Source organism: Podarcis erhardii, assembly GCF_964252035.2.
Source record: "Podarcis erhardii genome assembly, chromosome: 9".
Lineage (NCBI taxonomy): Eukaryota > Metazoa > Chordata > Lepidosauria > Squamata > Lacertidae > Podarcis > Podarcis erhardii.
In genome coordinates, this window is record NC_138512.1 from 7,717,489 (window position 1) to 7,740,248 (window position 22,760).

Below are 22,760 nucleotides of genomic sequence, written 5' to 3' on the forward strand. Positions count from 1 at the left end.
TGAAACAGAAACTTCTGGAACAGAAACTTCTGGGTCTGGAAACTTCTGTTTCAGTGTATCTGAAGAAGTGTGCATGCACACGAAAGCTCATACCAAGAACTGACTTAGTTGGTCTTTAAGGTGCTACTGGAAGGAATTTGTTTTGTTTTGACAAGGAAAGAGAGTCCATCACCTCTCATGGGAGTCTGTTCCACTGCTGAACAGCTCTTACCATTTTTGCGAATGTTTAGTCGGAATCTCCTTTCTTGTGACTTGAAGCCATTGCCTCGAGTCCGACCCTCCAGAACAGCAGATTCTACAATTCTATGCTTCTACCATGTTAATGAAATAAGTACAAATTTTTTTTTTTACTTTTTTTTTACTAAAGCACATCTTTATTTTGCAATTAAGATCCACAAGTAAACTATGTTTTTTTTTCTTCAAGTTTGTACCTAGGCAACTATTTGTCAATCAAAATGCAATCAGGGAACCATAACAGAAATACTCATACTGGCCCAAGCATAAAGATAAGGGAGGAAAATTAACTCAGTCAACCTGTAACATCGTTCCATGCAGCTGCATGAGTTGATAAGGTTCAGCCATTATCACCAACCTCTGGGCCATAGCTGTCAACTTTTCCCTTTTCTTGCGAGGAATCCTATTCAGAATAAGGGAATTTACCTTTAAAAAAAGGAAAACGTTGACAGCTATGCTTTGGGGTTGACTCATCTCAGCACTGGAGTTTAATTTGCAAGTCCAGCTGAAACCTTTTGAGTAGAGCTATCTTTGTCCTCTAGTCTAGGACAGGGATGGGGCCCCTGTGGCTACCCAGATGTAAAGGTAAAGGTAAAGGTAAAGGTACCCCTGCCCGTACGGGCCAGTCTTGACAGACTCTAGGGTTGGTGCGCCCATCTCACTCAAGAGGCCGGGGGCCAGCGCTGTCCGGAGACACTTCCGGGTCACGTGGCCAGTGTGACAAGCTGCATCTGGCGAGCCAGCGCAGCACACGGAACACCGTTTACCTTCCCGCTGGTAAGCGGTCCCTGTTTATCTACTTGCACTTAAGGGTGCTTTCGAACTGCTAGGTTGGCAGGCGCTGGGACCGAGCAGCGGGAGCGCACCCCGCCACGGGGATTCGAACCGCCGACCATGCGATCGGCAAGCCCTAGGCGCTGAGGCTTTTACCCACAGCGCCACCCAGATGTAGCTGAACTAAAACTCCCACCATCCCTGACCACTGGCTACTCTGGGCAGGGTTCATGGGAGTTGAGAGTCCGACAACATCAGGTCCCCAAACTTTCCTACCCCTTCCTAGAAAATGGCCCACAGGGCAACCCTATACGTCTACTCGGAAGTATGCTCACTGAGTTTAATGAGACTTACTCTCAGGTAAGTGTGTGCAGGATTGGAGCCTAAATGTTGTATCTCAACACCTGAAGAGCACAACCAGATCGTTTGCCCATTGCTTTGTGATTCCTGATTCCTGGCAGGCAGTAATAGCTGTGGGCTGTCCATGAGAGAATTTAAGGAGGTGCTGATTTTCTTTCCCTTGCATGAGACAAGTTGCCCTTCTAAAATCCCCTGAAAATGGAGGGGCTCTACTGCACTGCAGGGGGTTGACTAGCTGGCCCTTTGGGTGCCTTCCAACCCTACAGTTCAGTAATTCTACAATGCAACAGATCACCCTAATGCAGATATAGCAGCCAACCCAATTTAATATCACAGCTCCAGACTACGTCAGTTTAAAAGCAGTTTCAGAACGGTTTCAGTTTCAGAACCCTTTTAAATGTGTGTGGCGGGTGGAGCTATTAGTTTCGTATTGTTCTTATGAAGGAGTGGAGACCAGAGGTCCACTTTGGAGAGCCAGACTGAAGCCATTTTATAAGGAGCAAGCTAAAAGCTAAAAGCTATCTCTCTTCTGTTTGCAAAAGCATTCTTTGCAAATGCAGCAAATGTGGTCTGAGCACTTCACACCTGCTCTAGCTGCTGACCCAATTCCAGTAAACAGACCGAGAATAGAGCGAACAACAGGAAGATGTAGCCCACCACAAATGAGCAACAGGAGAAGGTAGCTCGCCACAAGTCTAACAGATGGTCAATGCGGCTTTACTAGGAAGGGTATGTAGGTCAAGAGGTTTATAAGCTTACAGCACCACCTTGCGGATAATGCAGCCTGGAACCGAAGGGCCACCATCAATTCTTTAATTGGTTGAGTTTCAATTAATATGCATAAAGGGGAATGTTTGAGGGCTGGGTCAAGGGCTGAACTGTGCTTTTGCCAAAAGGTATAAAAGTTGTCTGCCCCTGGTGTTCGGGGGCATTCTCTCATTTTTCCTGAATGTACCCACTTTGCTTTGCTTGTCTGACAAATAAACCAAAGTCAATAAAAATATTGCTGCCTGGATTTTTCCATTCTGGTCTAGATTCTGAATTTACAGAATCTGAAGTCTCTAACATTTCTGGTGCCACAGGTGACTCGGATCAAGGACCTTAAGTCCTCAAAAAGACCAGAAGGCAGCTCCCTTGTCCTTTTCTAGGCAGGACGCAGGGGAAGAGCCAATAGGCCGCTTACTCCTGGCGCCACCGAGGTTTTTCTTCGGAGGAGGGCGAAGCCAATTTGACCCTTCTGCTGGATCCTGTGAGAGGAGACAACGGATTGAAGGACCGAGGTTGGGAGAACAGGGCAGAGACCAGCCGGCTGGGGTGAGTACATGGGCAAAGGGCCCTGAGGACATAGGAAACCTCCTTGGCTAAGGAGAAGGGACAGACTGATCACCTGTCCAGCGTGCTTGGTGGCAGTAAGGGTAGAGTTGGCCCCTGAAAACCACCCACGCTTAAGGATTTAAAGGTATAAGGAAGGCAGAAAGGAAAAAGGGGGGGAACCGGGAGGCTAGTGTGTGGTACAGCGTCCAGTGAAAGAGGCACTTGGTGCATGTGTGTGTGTAACCCCAGGGTATTCCCCTGGGGTAGAACCAATAAGTACTTTGTTTCCCAGCAGCGCGAGCTCGACTGGGCAAGGAAAATTGGGAACTGCATGTGTGTGTGTTTGGTGTTTGGGGACGCTGCACAAGGACCATATTAAATATGGGAGGGGGTGGCTCGAAAGGTCCAATAACTCCCCTACAGTGCATGCTGAACAATTTCAAGAAAGGATTCAGCGGAGTATCTGAAAAAATGGGGTCTGAAGCAAGCCAATGTAGTCCTTTTGAATGCTTTTGATTTGGCCCAAACTGCTTGCAATCAGAGAGAGGAGGCCTCAAAGGAATAACCACCCCCAAATTTTTCTGATGCCTGTTCCTCAGTCATCAGGCATCAAATCTTTAAGAAACATAGAGGCTCTAGCTGGGACAGGGCAACAAGGAGTATCTCTTTGAGGCTGAGTATCTACTTAGGGAAGAGTTTCAGACTCAGATGTACCTCTGGGAGCGATGGAGGGGATCGCTCCAGAGATCCCTTAGGCTATCCAAGTTAGTATATAGAACTAGAGTGCATACAAAGCTTTCAGATCTCTGGACCTCAATGAAGGCAAGAGTTCAGCCAGGCAGAGCTGGAGAATTCTCTGCTGAGCTGTGGCTTTGGTAGTAAGGCAAGCCTCCTAGTTTCTCCAAAGCCCATTACTGAACTGGGAAGCACATGAGCCTTGCAGACCTCCAATAGTTTTGATCCCTATAGTAACTACAACTTGACCAGGAAGGTCAACCTAAATCCCAGAATTTAGTTAGGGAAGAGCTGGGTACCTCTGTGACCAGCGGCAGTTTGGAACACATCAGGGAAACCACCAGCAGCCCCCTAGCTTCTCTGATGACCAGTGAGAGGTGGTCTATGGCTAGGAAATACGAAATGCTTTCAGACCTATAGCAGTTACAGTTGAGACAGGGAGGACAATTTAATTGGTGTTCTTAATCAGGCACCAGCTGAATGGCTCAGAGCTCAGGTGTGTCTCAGAGAACACTGTAACAGACCCCTGGTTTGAGGCTTAGGCAGAGGAGCCTCAAGAGAAGACCTGCATGTTTGTGGCCACCACAGTTGACAAGTTAGTTGCCACAGAAAAAGGATGAGGGAACAGATGAAGAAGCAAGCCGGACACCTGAAGCTGACCACAGGGTGTGAGCAGCCAAGGTCAGGTGTCTGCTGGCAGAGCTACTAGAAGTTTAAAAAAAAAAAAACAAAACAAAACAAAAACTGCATAAAAAAAAGAGGAAGAACTTTCTCCATTTAACTTGGATGAGTTTGTGAACATGGATGAAGTTCTAGAGGTTTAAGTGATAATAGAGAACCCCCCCACCCCCCTGGCTGAAGAAATATAAGACTGCTCAATGAAATTAAAGGAGCACAGGCAGGAAAACGCCTCAAGAAGCCCATTTACCAGGGATCCGAGGCAAAAGTGGCCCCTTGGGAGGACAGGGACAGCCCCATATCCTCAAAGCTCCACCGCTGCCCCGATATGCGGCCCCAGGAGCCAAAGCAGGAAAGGGGGGGCTGCCAGCCAGCCCAGAAGTACACAAGGCAGAGCCCAGTGACCAGGTCCTGGATGAATTATATTCCAGTCTTACAGAATTGAGGAAAAAGATGAGCAAATACAGAAGTTCGACCACTATGTATCGAGATGCTGCAGACGCTTATCACAGGGGTCGAGAAAAAGCCTTTTGAAAGTACCTAAAACAGTGCAGATCCAATCAGCCCACGTCCAGTGTAGAGGCAGGGACAGCAGTCCTGACCCCCCTTCGCGTGGTTTTTGACAATCCACCACCTCCACCCCCTGCACCTCCGGCAGGGCAAGACGGTGCTCAAAATGTCCCTGCCCCACCTGCCCCGCCACCACAGCCTAGGACATTCACCCTTCAATATGTCCCCCTCACCACCATTGATTTGATGAATTGGAAGACCCACAGTCCTGCGTTTGCTGAGAAGCCCCAGGCAATGGTGGACTTGCTGTCCTCCATATTTGCAGCACATGAGCCTACCTGGACAGACTGTCAGCAATTGCTGAACACTCTCTTTACTTCAGAGGAAAGGAGGAGAATTAATACACAGGCTCTAGAACACCTAAAAGAACAGCAGGTTCAGGAGGCAGAGTGGCCTCAACGATATCCCTTAACCAACCCACAGTGGGACCCAAATAATGTGGACAATCGCAATGCTCTAAGTACCTATCATAGGACAATGTGCAAAGGACATTAGAACCAAAATCCAAAACAGCCTGGGTTCCAGGACATGTCCAGATCTCAGCTCATGGCCATCGCCCAGAAGGTGTTTAAACAAAGAGGAGAGACTGAGAAGAGGGAGAAAAAAGCAGTGGAGGAAAGAAAAGGCAGCAGTGTTAGGCACGGCAATGGCTCACAGCACAGGGATCCGAGGGGTCCGCCGTAGCCATTCAGAGACCCGCAGCCAAGGGGGAGGAAGATGCCTGCTCAGCAACAGCAAGGCCATAAGAATTACCCCTGTAAAAGGCTGCATGGAGCCAATTGGGAAGTCTGGTCAAAATGCATGTATTACTGACTGGCAGAAAAGCAGCTATGGGAAAGTACACAGGCTGAAACAGGCTTTGCCCAGCCCATTAAGAAGTTTACAGGCGCAGTGGAGGCTTGTGAAGCAGACGTGGTTGATGCTCTTGAGCAGCCGTGGGTTGTGTGGCAAGCAGTGAAGACGGCATGTCAGGCCGCAGTAGAAGCCAGACCAGAGGGGCCTAGAGGATGCCCAGAAAGAGTACCAAGCCCAGAGGGGGCTGAGTACCAAGCCCAGAGGGGGCTGAGGTTGTTTTGGGAAGTTGTTTCTACGGTTCAATGCATCTGTGTGATGGACTGTGTGTTGGAGAAAGGCTGAAAAGGCAGTGGCAAGCTGTTCCTCAGACAATAGAGCACCCAAAAGCCATTCCAAGAGTTCTGAGGAGGCCAAAGTCTCCAAGAGTTATTTGTCCTTTGAGGTGAAGTCCAACAGCGAAAGGCATTGCCATGCAATTGGCAGCTGGATGCAAGGCTAACATCTATACTGATTCTAAATATGCCTTCTTAACCCTGCATGCGCATGGCGCCCTATGGAAAGAGCCGGGAAAGCTCTGAAATACGGTCCAGAAGTTGAGACGTTACTAGAAGCTGTATGGGCCCCCAAAGAGATTGATGTGATGCACTGCAAAGGCCATGGCAAAGGTCGGAACATGGTCACTAGAGGCGACCGGAAAGCAGATAATGCAGCTTGTGAGGCAGCTCTGAAACCTCCACCAGTGGTCACCACCGCCCTCAACCCAGCTACCCTGTTGCCGGTAGGAGAAGGTGAGGAGCAGACGCACGATTGCATTGAGATTATGGACACAAGACTGGACCAAGAGAAGTGGCCAGAGGAAATCGATTGGCAGACAGAGTGGCCAAGGAAGCAGCCCGGTAACCAGCCCCAGCCTCAGTTATTGGAGCAGTGGTCCCAGAAGGGATCTTAAGCACTGCTAACAAACCAGATACTATGAGTCCACCCACATGAGGCCAGATGCCACAACCAAGCAGCTGGAGAAGTATGTCTATATAGCCAACCTTTATCAACTGGCAGCCCAGATTTCCAGGAAATGCCTGCTATGCCAAAAGAATAATCCCAGAACTCACTCCAGATGATGTGGAACCGCGTTACACCCTTGATGAACGGCAGTGGGCCAGCCAAGAAGGAGCAACGCTCCAGGAAGGACCAGGCAGCCGTGTTTTTGGTGCCCCAGCATCTGGCCAGTGTCATTGTGAAGAATTACCACGAATCCACCCATTTGGGAAGCCCAGCTGCTAAAGCACACCTTGGGAGAATATTCTACATCACCAACCTATCTCAACTAACTGCTGCTACAACTAACTGTTGCTATAACTAACTGCTGCTATATCCCAAAACTGTGTCCTGTGCACCAACCAAGAGACTGAGATCACCCTTTGAGCTTTTGTATGGCAGGCCACCTCCTTTCGTCCGAGACATCCCCGCCAGTTTGGGGCAGATGAAAAAATCACATCACCCAAGGACAAGTGCAATCCCTTTGTTTGTCGTGTGTGTGTTTGCTTCCTTTCCAGGTATTCCCTCGAGCGTACATCGTGCAGTCCCGCGGCAGTCTCACTGAGCCGGTTCACCAGTTCCTCTGGGTGACAGCGTCTGGCAACCCCCTCATCCCCAACTGCAGTGAAAGTAGCCGAGGTGATCCCCTGGGTACATCACACGCGTCTGAAATCCTGCTGACCCTCTGAAGCTGATCATCACCTTGTGTTTGACGCTACCGGGAATGCGTTGAGCCACGGGCAACGAGATCCTGCGACTACTCATCACAAGGACAGTCACAAAGACTTTATATTTTCTCTCTTATTTTCTGTATTGATTTGCTCTATGTCTTATTGCCCTGACCCTACCGAACCATACCAACCCCATTTGATAAACCAGGCCCAAATCTTACTCCAGGTGTTGCATGGGTGGGAGCCTTAACCAGGTGTGCATTAAAATTGCTGAACAGGTGTCTGTAAATTCTGCAGCCCCACCTGTGATTATTGTGGTGGCTCGAGTCTCCCAAAATCCCAGAATACTACCTGAACTACTGGGCCTGGTAACTCCACCCTTGAATGTGGCAGGGTATTCTTGTGGCTGCATAAGAGTTGCCACCCAGTAGACAGACAGGGCACCTAGTTCCAGAAGAATTGGATGGGAGGGGTGCCCGAGGGCAGCGTCCCCAACGTAGAGACTTGCTCTCCAGCAAATTTAGAGGCACCACTAGGACTTTTGGTATTGGGACCAGAACCCCTTGATATAGTCACTCCGTGTGTGTCAGGCCGTTGCAGGGGTGGATATATTCTTGTGGGTGCAACATCATTTACGTGGAAGAAGAAGCCCCTTTTGGATATAGTACTCTCCCAGGAGACCACAGGGGTCCCCACCCACCGGGAATAGTTGGGAAGTTGATCCAAGTAGTAGGAGCTTCCGAAATAAGGTGGAGAGTCACCCCTGAGGTCCAGCGAATAATTGAATACGAATATCAGTGGGCCCTTCAGCGGTAAAAGAATATTAGGAATGACCCCGAGTATTGGTGGAAGGAACTATGGAAATATTGGGGTTGGTGGGTAGGAGTGGTATGTACTGCCCTATTTCTTTGGATGTTCATGTATTTTTGCTGGCATTGGCCAAAGCGGGAAAGAGTCCCCTGGCCTCCCATGCCAACTTTTCCCATCTGGCTCTCTATGATGTGGTACCTATTGATCCATCAAAACGAAAATGATGAACCGGAATTGGTCAGCATTTTCGTGATGGAAAGGGGGGAATGAAGGAGTGGAGACCAGAGGTCCACTTTGGAGAGCCAGACTGAAGCCATTTTATAAGGAGCAAGCTAAAAGCTAAAAGCTATCTCTCTTCTGTTTGCAAAAGCATTCTTTGCAAATGCAGCAAATGTGGTCTGAGCACTTCACACCTGCTCTAGCTGCTGACCCAATTCCAGTAAACAGACCGAGAATAGAGCGAACAACAGGAAGATGTAGCCCACCACAAATGAGCAACAGGAGAAGGTAGCTCGCCACAAGTCTAACAGATGGTCAATGCGGCTTTACTAGGAAGGGTATGTAGGTCAAGAGGTTTATAAGCTTACAGCACCACCTTGCGGATAATGCAGCCTGGAACCGAAGGGCCACCATCAATTCTTTAATTGGTTGAGTTTCAATTAATATGCATAAAGGGGAATGTTTGAGGGCTGGGTCAAGGGCTGAACTGTGCTTTTGCCAAAAGGTATAAAAGTTGTCTGCCCCTGGTGTTCGGGGGCATTCTCTCATTTTTCCTGAATGTACCCACTTTGCTTTGCTTGTCTGACAAATAAACCAAAGTCAATAAAAATATTGCTGCCTGGATTTTTCCATTCTGGTCTAGATTCTGAATTTACAGAATCTGAAGTCTCTAACACTTACTCTGTTTTTACTCTGCATTCTGTGTTTTTTATATTGTATTTTTATGTTGTGAACCGCCCTGAGATCTACAAATGAAGGGTACTATATAAATTTAATAAACAAAAACAATAATAATAAATTCAGGGACTAGTTGACCTCCATTTGCTGTCTGCTACAGCTTTCCCCAACAAGCACTGACTTGCACCTGAGACTAATTTTAGTTCCTTCCTTTTTTCCTCCAGAGTTTGCATTTAGCAAAAGGTGTGTTCGGGTTCCTCATTATCTGAGTCAGGTGAGAGCGGACTTTGGGGGTGGGATATAAAGGTTTGCAGAGAACAGTCGCGTTTGTTGCTGGATTTCTTGAAGAAGCAAAATGGGGGTTGGGGCAAACTTGGCTGTTGTCTTCCTCTGCTGGGGGGTTGCTTCTTATAACCCCTGGCAATTTGCTCCAAGGAACTCAGTTTGGAGAACTGCCAGGACTGTCCCCCCAGCTCCCTCCCGGCCTGAGTCCTCTCCCTGGGCTTGGGTTGATGCTTCCCAAGTGAGAGTGTTGTCCTACTTTGCCCCCGTGGCTGTGCAGTGTGGAGAGGCCCAAGTGGTAGTAACAGTGAACAGGGACCTGTTTGGGACTGGAAGGCTCATCCAGGCAACGGACCTCAGCCTGGGCTCCTCGGGCTGCCACTACACCTCCTATGATGCTGCCAAGGATGTAGTGATCTTCGACGTTGGGCTCCATCAGTGTGGCAGCATCCTGCAGGTAACTCTGTATTAATTACCTATGTTGACCTATCCTATGCATGTTTCTGCATTTGTTTCCAGGATAGTTAAATGGCTTTGCCAGGGGTCCAGTTAAGAGGCCTAATTCTTACCCATCAGGTTATTGTGACACTGGCTACCCTGGGTTCTTTGAAACTACAATAGGTTCTGTGAAATGCTGAGATCCTGAATAGTTTAAACCTGGGGGTAGGAGCATGGTGCCCTCTCAGATGTCTTCACATGTGAACCGAATCAAATTCTTCCTCCATTCCTTGTTGCTCCTCCTCCTCTGCATCACCTGAGGGCTAGTCCAGAGGTTTGCACTTTTTAAATCTTTGGTTGTTGTTTTTTTAAAATATATTTATTTATTTTTGCAGAAAAAAAGGAGAAAGGTCAAAGAAATACATAACAACATAACCAATCACAGACATACATCAAAATATAAAAAAACAAATTAAAAGTAAAAACTCCAATTTTCAAATTCATGTTTACAAAATTTACTTTCTTGACTTCCTCACGCCTCCCTTTTTTGTGTTCCTCTTTGTCCAATCAGATACAGCAAATCCTTACCCTCTTTCAAAACTCGTTTCTAATTATTAAAATCACTTCTATTATGTCTCCGATCTTTCCTCCTTATATTTAAACACCTTTAACATATTGTTTACTTTTGACATAATATAACTTTAATCTTTCGCCCTTTTTCTATTACGTTTTTGCATACTTTTTAACACTGTATCACTAATGCCATATTATTTTTATATCCAACATCATTTTAGCATTCATAAACTTTGCAGTATTTCTGCAGATAAGTCTTAAACTTCTTCCAGTCCTCTTCCACCGCTTCTTCTCCCAGGTCTCGGATTCTGCCAGTCATTTCTGCCAGTTCCATGTAGTCTATTACTTGCATCTGCCATTCTTCCAAGGTGGGCAAATCTTGTGTCTTCCAGTACTTTGCGATAAGTATTCTTGCTGCCGTTGTCACATACATAAAAAACGTTCTATCTTTCTTTAACACCAATTGGCCGACTATGCCCAAGAGAAAGGCTTCTGGTTTCTTAAGGAAGGTGTATTTAAATATCCTTTTTCAGTTCATTATATATCATCTCCCAGAAAGCCTTAATCTTCGGGCATGTCCACCAAAGGTGAAAGAATGTACCATCAGTTTCTTTACATTTCCAACATTTATTATCAGGCAAGTGATAGATTTTAGCAAGCTTGACTGGGGTCATGTACCACCTATAAATCATTTTCATAATATTCTCTCTTAAGGCATTACATGCCGTAAACTTCATACGGCACTTTTTTAAGCTTTGGATTCAGCCAACAGCTATTTCACTTTGTGCAGTTGCTTGTTAGCTGGTTTTGGCATGCAAATTTGAAAGGGAGAATATAAACTGCACAAGGCTTTCTAGCTACTGAAATCTAGATAAAGGTAAAGGGACCATTAAGTCCAGTCGCGGATGACTCTGGGGTTCCGGCGCTCATCTTGCTTTATTGGCCGAGCTGGAGTTTGTCCGCAGACAGCTTCCGGGTCATGTGGCCAGCATGGCAAAGCCGCTTCTGGCAAACCAGAGGAGTGCACAGAAACGCCGTTTACCATCCCACCGGAGATGTACCTATTTATCTATTTGCACTTTGACGTGGTTTCAAACTGCTAGGTTGGGACTGAGCAATGGGAGCTCACCCCGTCACGGGGATTCGAACCGCTGACCTTCTGATTGGCAAGCCCTAGGCTCAGTCGTTTAGACCACAGCGCCACCCGCGTCCCTGAAATCTAGATAAAATGACTCTATTAGGAGACTTGGATTGGGATCTGTGGATCATTATCTATCTGAAGCATTTAGACCTAACATCCTTCCCAACAGACTCCCAAGCACATCCTTGGTCCAGGTGTTTGTAAACAGTAGCCGAAACAATCTCAAAAGTCGTCCTGCACAAAAATTCCCTCCTGCTTTTATTTAAATATTTTATATTGCAACTTCATTTTTTTAAAAAATCAAATTGATTTACAACAGTTGGATAGATACAAAGTCACAAATCACCATCTGACTTTTACAGAACATTCTTAATTTTTCTGCATTAGCCTGTCAGCAAATGTTTTTTTCCCAACTAGGATATCTTCTGAATTGCTATTAGCAGAGCATTTCACAGGACTGGGCCTGTGACACAAAATGCTTGCTTTCTCCCAAGTATATTTATTTTTCAGCAAGCCAGTTGTTTTTTTCTAGGGAGGGGGAAGGCAGTTTATTTGTTGCTATTGTTGGACATTTGGTAGTCAAACTTTCTCTAATCCACCGCATAGCATCTAGACAATCTTCCTTTTAAAAAATATATATATTCCAAAACTAAAAAAATAAAAATTGCAAACAACAAATTCAACATCCATATTCATTTTGTAACATAAACCTATTACATAATTAACTGAATTGAAATATACCTAATTACTCTAAACTTCTCTTTGCTGTATACAAATATAACAGAAATTTTATATTAAAGCTTTTATATTATAAATATTTCAAATTCCCCTTCACCCATGTGTGATCTTTTCTTCTTCTTCTTCTTCTTCAGTCTTGTGTTATAATTTTATCATTGTTCAGCTGATTCTTTTATTATTTCCTTGCTTACCCCTGCACGTTTTACACGTTATCTATTAATATTCCAGAACCTTATTTTTTCATACATACCTTCACTCCCTCCAACTCTTTAATTATTCTGATTTGAATGGCCTCTAAGAGTTGCCATCATTTTTGCCATTTCCACAAACTCAGAGTTTACTTTGCCCTTCTAATAATGATGGCACCAGCATCTAGACAATTTTCCTGAAGGTACTCCACTACCTCTGTCCACCTCTGGTCTTAAATTATCCTTGCACTAAAAAAACACAATGAGGCTCAATGGGTCGTCTCTCATTCCCTCCTCCAGATGACTCCAGAATCCCTGGTCTACAGCATAAGCTTATACTACAAACCTACTCCCAGCGCCAATGCAGTTGTCATGCGAACCAGCCCAGCCGAAGTCCCTATTGAATGTCACTATCCAAGGTGAGTTGGGGAGATGGTGGCAATAACAGGCACATAGGAGCCGTTCACAAGCGCAGCAGGGCAGTGGCTCCCAAATATTTCTGGGCTACCCCCCCCCCCAGTTCCATAAATTCATTCCTAGTGCCCCTACCATACCCTATGAAAAGCACTGTTCAGAATAATGGTTTGCACGACCTACTAAGGAAGATTAAAAAAAGGTAAAGGACCCCCGACAGTTAAGTCCAGTCGCAAACGACTCTGGGGTTGTGGTGCTCATCATGTTTTACGGGCTGAAGGAGCCAAAGTTTGTCCGCAGACAGTTTTTCCAGGTCATGTGGCCAGCATGACTAAGCCGCTTCTGGCAAACCAGAGCAGCGCACAGAAACACTGTTTACCTTCCCGCTGGAGTGGTACCTATTTATCTACTCGCACTTTGACGTGTTTTCGAACTGCTAGGTTGGCAGGAGCAGGGACCGAGCAACGGGAGCTCACCCAGTCTCAGGGATTCAAACTGCCAACCTTCTGATCGGCAAGCGCTAGGCTCAGTGGTTTAGACCACAGCACCACCCGCGTCCCTAGTCTAAGGAAGATAGTAATGCAATAATAGTTACGGTTCTGAATTTGTATTGCTCATTTCTTCAAAATCCAATTAAAACTTTCATTAATTCAACAAAAGTGATGAACTTGATCCAGTGAGACCAGCTGTACAAGGTCTAGTAGTCATTTGCCCCCTTTGTGAACCACATCTGTGGGGGACTTTTGCCTTATTTATTTCTCTTTCCAGGAGAAGCAACGTGAGCAGCGACGCCATCAAGCCAACTTGGGCTCCCTTCAGCTCCACCATTTCTGCAGAACACAGGCTGGGCTTCTCCTTGCGCTTAATGAACGGTACTTGAAAATTACGAAACAGGCCATTAGCCCAGTGTAGGGTGGCAGCGCTAGGCAAGGCCCACTGCTGAGGCAAGGGAGTTTGAGGGCAGGAGTCACTTTCACCTTTTTCCAAGCAAGCACCAGGCAGCTGGATCTGGCCACCCTAAATGTATCTGCAGCATCCCTGGCCGAGCATCACTCTGTGGGAATCAAAAGAGGGTAGCTAGACAGGGCTGCCCAGGGCTAGTGGGTGCAGTGACCATAGCCAGGCAAGCCTGCCAGCTGGGCCAAGCAGGGGCCACTAACACCGAAGGAGCCCCTGAAAGCTGGCAGTGCAATGGCCATCTAGTCCTAACTCCCTGTTGGTTTTTCATCCGGTCACTTGTTTGTGATGGATTCTACCTTTTCTGCTCCTGAGGGGTGTCTGGATCTGGAGGTGTCTAATGTGGTTAATTGAACTGCAAGCCATTGGCCTCTGTGAAGTGTAACTTTATTTGGTAATCTGTATTTTAAAAAAATCTTTTTCACTGTAGGCCTTCCTGTCTTTTAGACTCCCCCTCGAGACTTTGCTTCTGAATAGCCTTGTTTTTTGCTTCACCTTACACAGTGGCATAGCGTGGGTTGTCAGCACCCGGGGCAAGGCAAGTAATTTGCACCCCCTAACCCGTGGATTTGCGCCCCCTAACCCATGGATTTGCCCTAACCCCAGATGTTGCGCCCGGTGCGGCCGGCCCCCCCTGCACCCCCCACGCTACGCCACTGACCTTACATACTTGCCTCCTTTTCCTGTGTTCCTGGTTTTGATCAATGCAGCTGACATACTACCTACTTTTGTTCCTTTTTCAATTTAAATACAATTCAAATGTTGTTAATTGAGCAGTTTTTCATAGCTTTGAGCCTTGTTATGCTGTATCCTCTCCCCCACACAAATCATGGAAACTGTAGGTGACTCCTCATAGAGCTACAGTTCCCTGCACCCTTAAACTACAGTTCCCAGGATTCGGTGTTTGTGTGTGTGCTTTAAATTTAATAAAGGCCTGGGACAAGAGTTTATCTTCTGATACACAAAAGTTTAAATTTTAGGTGCAGATGGGACCGTAATCTTTTTAGAGCTTAGAAAGATTTCTGTTTTATACATTGTATTATTAAGAATATAAAGAGAACCTGCTGGATCAGGCCATGGGCCCACCTAGTCCTGCTCTCACAGTAGCCAACTAGATGCTGGTGGGAAACTAGGGATGAAATACCTTCCCTTTTGTTCCCTGTGATCCTAGGAGCAGTCAGAAGTCGCTTCAAAGAGTCAATTGACAGCAGTAAAATAATTTATTTTGCCATGACAAAAAAAGGTACAGGCAAGCTAATGCTCATTGCCTGCCCTGCCTTCCCTCTCTGGGCTTGCCAGCCTTTTTATACCCTCTAGGATGGATGGTCATTTGATTTCCGAGAAAACATGTGTTTTACAAGAAATGCCATAAAAATTAGGTTTCGTTTTTCCATATTTGGATCAACTTCTTCATTTCACGCATTTCCAGTCCCTCCCTCTTCCTGTTTCAGGAGTCGGCATAGCAACCCGTTATCTCTCTTTGCCTGAGCCACCTGCAGCCCTCCCTCACAGCCCTGCTCTGCTAAAAAAAGAGTTTATTTATTGTTTTATGGCCTTGTAGTAATCTTGACATCTCCCTGCAAAGAGGCCCCACTGGCCTTTGTTCTGTTACAGACATTATTGAAGGAAGAAAGAAGCTTCAGGGATAAAAGGCAAAAAGCAGTGTTGGATATAAAAAAAGAAAATAATATACTATAAAATAATAATCTTATGGCCCTTCAGGGAGCTAAACATGAGACCAAGAGCCCTCTCTCTCCCTCCAGCAACTGACATTGCTGCCTCTGACTGAGGAGGCAGAGCCTAGCCATTGCTGCTCCTCAAAGCCATCAATAGGCCTCTCCTCCTCCATGAATTTGCCTGGTCTGCCCCGCAGAGGACCTTAAGGTCCATGAATAATCATAGTTTAGAGGTCCCGGGCCCTGAAGAAGACAGACTATCTTCCACCAGGGCCTTCTCAGTGATGGCTCCGACCTGGTGGAATGCTCTGTCCCATGAGACCAGGGCCCTTCAGGATTTAACCTCCTTCCATCAGGCCTGTAAGACAGAGCTATTCCGCCTGGCCTTTAATTCGAATTCAGCCTGATCTTTTATTTCCCTTCTCTTCCCTCCCCTCCCTTTTATGAAGATTACCCGCTCTGAGACCCCACAGCTAATTCTCCCCTGGCCTCCTCGCTGGCCCAAGTAGGACCAATTCAGCTAGCTAGCCCTGGGGATTATCTAATGCTTATTTCCACTAAATTGATTTCTGAATTTCGAATTTTATTATTGTTCATGTTTTTATACTGTATTTTATGCTGCTTTTACAATTAAGTGTTTTAAATTTGTTGTTAGCCGCCCAGTTTTTGAACTGGGAAGGGCTGGGTATAAATAAAAATTTATTATCATTTTCCCTTTAATACTCTAATAATCTATTTATACTTAATTCCATATGACATTTCTACTAAAGCCATATAACTTCATTCCAACATTTTTCAAACACTCATTAATTTTACATTATTTCTATAATTATTATTAGAGTATTAAAGGGAAAATAAGGTTAAAATATGTTAAGATAATTATATGACAGAAAATAGAGGAAGATGGAAAGGATTTGCTGAAACAATTAATAGAAGTGGAATACAAAAAGGGAGGTGCAAGGAGGTCGTTGAAACAAGTGAATGAAAGTGAAGACATTGAAATGGTAAGATGTGTGTTTTAAATTGTTTTTGTTTGGTTTTGTTTAGTTTATTGTGTTAGTGTTGTGTTGTGTAATGTTTATACATTGTATTGTATTGTTTTCTTTTCTCCTTTTTTCTTTCCCTTTTTTGTAGTGTTTAAAAGTAATAAATATTATTTTAAAAAAAATAAAAAAAATTATTATCATCATTATTATTATCCTCTTTTAAAGCCCTCCAAATTGGTGGCCATCACTGCCTCTTGTGGGAGGGAGTCCCATAGTCTAACTCTGCGCTGCATGATGATGATGCATCCTTGGACAGGACAAACCAGTGCTGAGGTCTGTGCTGAATAGCTTTATTTCCCTCTAGGTAAGATTCTGCAACTCGTTTGTCTTTCAGATGACTGGAGCACTGAGAGAGCTTCCGGCACGTACCAGCTGGGAGACGTGATGTACATCCAGGCTGAAGTGAACGCAGAGAACCACCTTCCTCTGAGGCTGTTTGTCAACCACTGTGTCGCCACGCTGAGCCCAAGCAGGGACGCCACTCCCCGATATCCCATCATTGACCACAACGGGTAGGAGCTCTCTAGGGTTGTCCCTGCCAGTCACTACGCCCTTGGGCAGGCCAGCGGCTGCAAGGGAGAAGGGACAAGGAGCAGAAAGGGCAGAGTTGCTAGTTCCCCACCCTTGGACTAGGGCAGCCAGAAACCTCATGTTACAGGAAGTACAGTGGTACCTCGGGGTTACAGACGCTTCAGGTTACAGACTTCGCTAACTCAGAAATAGTTACCTCGGGTTAAGAACTTTGCTTCAGGATGAGAACAGAAATTGTGCTCCGGTGGCGCGGCAGCAGCGGCAGGCCCCGTTAGCTAAAGTGGTGCTTCAGGTTAAGAACAGTTTCAGGTTAAGTACGGACCTCCAGAACGAATTAAGTTCTTAATCCAAGGTACCACTGTACTGCTGACAGCTAGGGATGGGCGGAGGGGTTGATTCTGTTTGCATTTAAATGCAAATCTGCCGAACTTGCTTTTCCCGAAACAAGACATCCTTTGAGAACTTCACTATTCTCTGAATTTTAAAGTGCAGTTATCCATCTCCATGTGTAAGAAATGCATGTGAAGTGTGAATTAAAAATACATATGTTTGGAGGAATTAACATACCAGGAGAAATTGCTTTGCAGAAACATGTATACTAATGGAAAATGGATACAAAAGCATATATTTAATGGGAGAAATTGTCACTAAAATGGTGGCAATTTTTCATGAGGTGTTGGTTTTTTTTTAAGCTTGTAAACTGATGAGCAAGACACTGAAATACAGATTTGCCCTTCTCCTTCCTCTGACAGCCCTTCTTCCTTCCCCTTTCCTTCCCCTTTCCTTTCCAGGCCTTTGGTCAGGGCGCAGCCTGACTCCCTCCTTTGGCAATCTCCACAGAACTTTAGCTTAATGGTTGCCATCAATTTGATTTTAATTAATTTTTATAATGAAATGTTTTTAGAATGTTGTACTATTTTATTGTTAGCTGCCCTGAGCCCAGCTTCGGCTGGGGAGGGTGGGATATAAATAAAAATTATTATTATTATTATTATTATTATTATTATTATTAATTTGTTTTAGCTGCCTTGTTGATGGGAGGTCAGATTCCAGCTCAGCCTTTGTGTCTCCAAGGCTCAAGGAGGATTTGCTCCAGTTCACCGTGGACGTTTTCAGATTTACAGGACATCCTCAGGAGCTGGTGAGAAGCCTCGTCTTGCACAGCCTGCCTTGAGCTGAAGCCTAGAATGTCTAATGGGAGTTTTTTTGTCTACTTGGCTTCTCCAGATCTACATCACTTGCCACCTGAAAGTGACTGCAGCCAGCCAGACCCCTGATCCTGAAAACAAGGCTTGCTCCTTCAACCAAGCTAATAACATGTGAGTGAGCTATGGACTCCCCTTCATTGGTGGTTTTTAAAGAGAGCTTGGGTGGTTTCAGGTGTTATTCATGCAGGGGCTTCAACTAGATGAACCATCCAATTCTACAGTTCTATGATTCTACGTTAATAGCCCTAGCCAAGCCTGCCAATGACCTTTCTACAGGACTAAATACAGTGGTGCCTCGCAAGACGAAATTAATCCGTTCTGTGAGGCTCTTTGTATAGTGGTTTTTTCGTCTTGCGAAGCAAGCCCATTGACAGCTTAGCGGACTAGCGCTATTAGCGGTTTAGCGGCTTTTAGCGGATCAGCTGATAAGTGGCTTAGCGGCTTAGGAAAAGGGGGGGAAAGGGGGGGAACCCGCAGGAACTCGCAAGACATTTCGTCTTGCGAAGCAAGCCCATAGGGAAATTTGTTTTGCGAAGCGCCTCCAAAACGGAAAACCCTTTCGTCTAGCGGGTTTTCCATCTTGCGAGGCGTTCGTCTTGTGGGGCACCACTGTAGTTGGCTGTCAAAGAAACAACTAGCTAGTGATGTTTCCTGTTTTTTGTTGTTGTTTTTTGAATTTGCATTTTATTTATTTGTTAACATTCTTATATTACATCGGTAAACATTGTCATATTACATTACAGGACATACTATAACTTCCAACATGTATACAAAAATTATATAAAAATTTTATATACCTAGAAAAATGAAACAAAAAAAAGGAAAGAACAACAAAAAACAATTTCCCCCCAAAATCATATACATACCAACACAAGTGATGTTTCCAGAAGCTTCCCTTCAACCCACCCAACCGGGCTGGCAGTAACATCATTAAAAAAAATTAATTCCAAGTCTCAAAGCAGCTTACGTTACAGCACTCATAATCTCACTATCCAGAGATTGTGGTGTGGCGTCTAACAAAATTATGTTGAGTATTTGACCTTGTTGCCCAAGCAAACCAATTCTGCAGGTAATGTAGGCCTTTCTCTTCCTTTTCCCCATCCCTCCAGGTGGATTCCGGTTGAGGGTACCCAGGGGATCTGCACCTGCTGTGAGACTGGGAACTGTGGTGTCACTGGAGGGCAGCCGAGGAGGCTCAACCCCTGGGATAGGTGGGCAAGAGGAAGGAGATCTGGCAGAGATGTATCCACCAAGCATGGTGCGTTCCATCCATGTTGGCGGGGGAGCCAATCTGTTCTGTGCAGAGGTCTCCAAATGAGGGGGGTGAGGCTGACCTACTGATGGGTAAGTTTAACCTTGCTCAAAATGCAGGTCAACTGGTGAAGGAACTGGAGACTGACGTGATGATTGGTCCTATTTTCGTCCGTGATGCATACATGGGCTCAAGGAGTCTTTCGGCCCAGCAAAGTGAAACAACGGAATCTCCAGAAGAACATGGTGGTATCTCCTCCTCCTCCTTTTTAGTAGTAGTAAATATTTCAAGAATGCAGGCAAGGGCAGAGTGAGAAGTTGATTCAGGAATCTAGCTACAAAATTAGAATAAAATTCTGGGGCCAATGATAGTAACTTGTGATTAGTTAGGGATGGCTTGTTTTTCCACTGAAAGGTTAGTACAGTGGTACCTCAGGTTAAGTACTTAATTCGTTCTGGAGGTCCGTTCTTAACCTGAAACTGTTCTTAACCTGAAGCACCACTTTAGCTAATGGGGCCTCCCACTGCTGCCACGCTGCCGTGGCGCGATTTCTGTTCTCATCCTGAAGCAAAGTTCTTAACCCAAGGTACTACCGGTATTTCTGGGTTAGCGGAGTCTGTAACCTGAAGCGTATGTAACCTGAAGCATCTGTAACCCGAGATACCACTGTAATTGGATAGCTTGCCTGGAAACAAGTAAGGAATTGGGCCACAGCATGGAAATAAGCGATGCTCCAGGCTGTGTTTTTTTTGGGGGGGGTGCATTCTAGGCAAAAGTATTCAGGGTGAGGTTTTGGGGCTTTGAGCTGGAGCGTGTCCCCTCCTCCTGGCTTAATCCTTCTCCCCCATCATTCCACATAAACCTGCTATGCTCACAGGTATTTGTGTTTTATTTACAAGTTGGATATAAGTAGAGAGAACCAAGAGCCCGCTCCTTTCCCATCAGATCTTTTACAGAGAGGGGGCAGCCAGCGCTCTAAGATGCTTACAGGAAGTCTAACACTGACCAAAAATGTTAAGTTGGATTGCAGCATGAAGCCCTCCAGGTTTACTTGGAGGCAAGTCCCCTAAATCAATACAGTGGTACCTCAGGTTACAGACGCTTCAGGTTACAGACTCCGCTAACCCAGAAATAGTACCTCGGGTTAAGAACTTTGCTTCGGGATGAGAACAGAAATCATGCTCCGGCGGCGCAGAGGCAGCTGGAGGCCCCATTAGTTAAAGTGGTACCTCAGGTTAAGAACAGACCACCAGAATGAATTAAGTTCTTAACCTGAGGTACCACTGTAGTAAAAGAGCTTGCAGCCTTATGACAGCTTTGATGTAAGTTGAACTTGTTCTCCCTCTTTCTCCCCCCCCCCCCATTTGCAGGATTCCTCTCAGCACCTGGGCTGCTGGCTGGACTCATCTTGATGTCTCTGGCTCTGCTTCTCGCTCTGATTACTTTTGGGGTCCCTCTGCTCAAAAAGTGCCTGGGGTCCCATTAAAATGTAATGTAATACGTATCTCAATGTGGGGGAAAAAAAACTAAATAAAGAGATACAAATGGCTTTCTTGCTTCCTTCCACCATTAAATGAGAAAGAGGGTAATAAGGGCTGGTGACTACATATGGGGGGAAATTATATGATATATATAAAACCTGAGTTGCGTCACTCTGCACTTTTTACAGTGAGAGGTGAATCTTTGCTGTTGATGGGATTGTGAGGTTTTGACCAGCTTCTGCCCATCTGAAGCTGGAGCTGATACTGGCTCATCTTATCTGGAGCCCAAAACAGAGCGTCGTCACACACACAGCAAAAGGATGAGCAGTATGTGCCACATTCTTAACTTTATTTACACTTCTATGCTGAGAGAATACAAACATGCATCTTGCCTCTGCGAGAGCAGAGAAGCAACTCCTCTCGGAAACAAAGAACACCGAGAGAAAACAGTGAAAAACAGGAAAACCATTGAACGTCACATCCAGTCTCCCATTCCCGTGGGAACCCAACAGGAACTCTGACTGTGGAATGTAAACTGTCTTGTGACAAGCATTTTGCTGCACAGTGAAGGAAGCAGAAACCAACAGGGATTTGGGGAATGGGGCTTTTTGGCTGGGTAGGGTATGATTGGGGTTGCACTTCCTTCTCTAAAAATAAAATCCAAAATCTAAAACGTTTTTAAATACATGCAAAGAAGTCTCACCTACAGGCCTAGTTTGATATGTATGCCCCTCCTTCCCTTCCTCAAAGATCTGGGCAATTTGCATGAGGGTTCTACTCACTTATCCTCACAATACCTTTGCTGTGGTGTTTGTTAAGATAACAGTGTGGCTAGTCCTGATTGAGGCCACCTGAGTTCCAAGGAGTGGGGATCTGCAACCTTCTCTCTGTTCCAACAGATATTGGGGGGCTAGAACCTCGGGTCTTTCGCACTGAGACCCAGTTTCTCCCTCCCACATCCCTTGCTTTAAAAAACCCCACACAATTGTTTTACTTTGCTTACAAAGGAGCTGGGTGCTCCGCAAAGCCTGAGAGGGTCCAGGCACTTGCCGTCTTAATTTGCCCAAGCAAATTTGTGTCCAGGGCCTCTGTCCTGAGTTGTTTTTAAGTAACCAGCAATGTGATTCCTGCACTGGAGGGGGCTGGACTAAATGGCTGTTTTCCCCCTTCCAATTCTGCAATTCTACCCCTGGGGTCCAGTATTCTAACCGTGGCAAATGACGGACTCTCCTGCAGACAGAATCAACATCTCCATCTGGAACAACGTGCAGGAACAAGAAACAAAACTACCTAGCTTAACTCCCTCAGCCCTTGTGCATGTTTACTCGGGAGTACAACACACACCGCAACTAGGCCTTTGTTATTCTCACCCACGTGCAACTGTGCCCTTGCTACCTGCCTGATTTATAGTTTTGTTTTTCATATTGACATAGAAATCTGAGGGCTCCCTTGGACAAAAAGCAAGGACACCAGCCAGGAATACCAGAGCAAAACAGCAGCCAGTAGGTTTGGTCTTTATTGAAGACTGTCCCGACAGGACTCCCACCTGCCACAAGGTGGAACAAGATAGAAGCCCCAAACAAAAGAGCCCCCAAACTTTTATTAGCTGCTAATCCCCATGTTACACCCCCCCAAACTACATCATTCATACATCAGAGTTACATCATGAAAGGGGAGGTCTGGTGGCAGTAATCTGAGCATCCTGGACCCTGCCCCATGGTTCTCCTTGCCCTCCACCAAACACCCATCAAGTGTAACAAAAGAGATATTTACATTTCCCTGTTTCCCAGCCAAGTTAATCACACCCTTTTGTCTTCATCTGGGTTTGTTCTTTCTGTACCTGTACCTGTCCGGCACTCAGGTATCAAGATGCCAGGGATTATCACTCAGGCAGAGGGGCTGCTGAGTAGCTGAGCTCACATGTCTATATGAGTTTCTGAAGTTTTCCCAGTGAGCCAGTAC

General features: G+C 45.7%; 1 protein-coding gene and 1 long non-coding RNA gene across 3 annotated transcripts; one reads left to right on the forward strand and one right to left on the reverse strand.

Moving 5' to 3' along the window:
* Window positions 1-157: 157 nt before the first annotated feature.
* LOC309350009 lies at window positions 158-9,025 on the reverse strand. Its single transcript, XR_014160250.1, has 3 exons — window positions 8,877-9,025; window positions 1,169-1,803; window positions 158-770 (listed from the first exon to the last, which is right to left on the reverse strand). It is a non-coding gene; the product is annotated as an uncharacterized lncRNA (long non-coding RNA).
* A 37-nt stretch (window positions 9,026-9,062) lies between these two features.
* Window positions 9,063-20,866, forward strand: LOC309349933 (zona pellucida sperm-binding protein 3-like). 2 transcript variants are annotated; one of them, XM_081876380.1, is made up of 9 exons: window positions 9,063-9,612; window positions 12,534-12,652; window positions 13,416-13,519; window positions 16,661-16,838; window positions 17,881-17,998; window positions 18,085-18,176; window positions 19,175-19,323; window positions 19,437-19,565; window positions 20,688-20,866. In XM_081876380.1, exons 1-9 carry the CDS (start codon window positions 9,229-9,231, stop codon window positions 20,801-20,803), a joined length of 1,389 nt encoding a protein of 462 aa, XP_081732506.1. In that variant the 5' UTR covers window positions 9,063-9,228; the 3' UTR covers window positions 20,804-20,866. The 2 variants fall into 2 exon arrangements, with proteins under 2 accessions (XP_081732506.1, XP_081732507.1); XM_081876381.1 differs by having other exon boundaries at window positions 19,437-19,562.
* The last annotated feature ends 1,894 nt before the right edge of the window (window positions 20,867-22,760 follow it).

Excerpts from the sequence above, each read along its gene's own strand:
- LOC309349933 (XM_081876380.1), top strand. The coding sequence starts at position 9,229 with ATGGGGGTTGGGGCAAACTTGGCTGTTGTCTTCCTCTGCTGGGGGGTT. Across the intron at positions 13,520-16,660 it reads CTCCTTGCGCTTAATGAACG|ATGACTGGAGCACTGAGAGA; the intron begins GTACTTGAAAAT and ends TTTGTCTTTCAG. Across the intron at positions 17,999-18,084 it reads CAGGACATCCTCAGGAGCTG|ATCTACATCACTTGCCACCT; the intron begins GTGAGAAGCCTC and ends TGGCTTCTCCAG.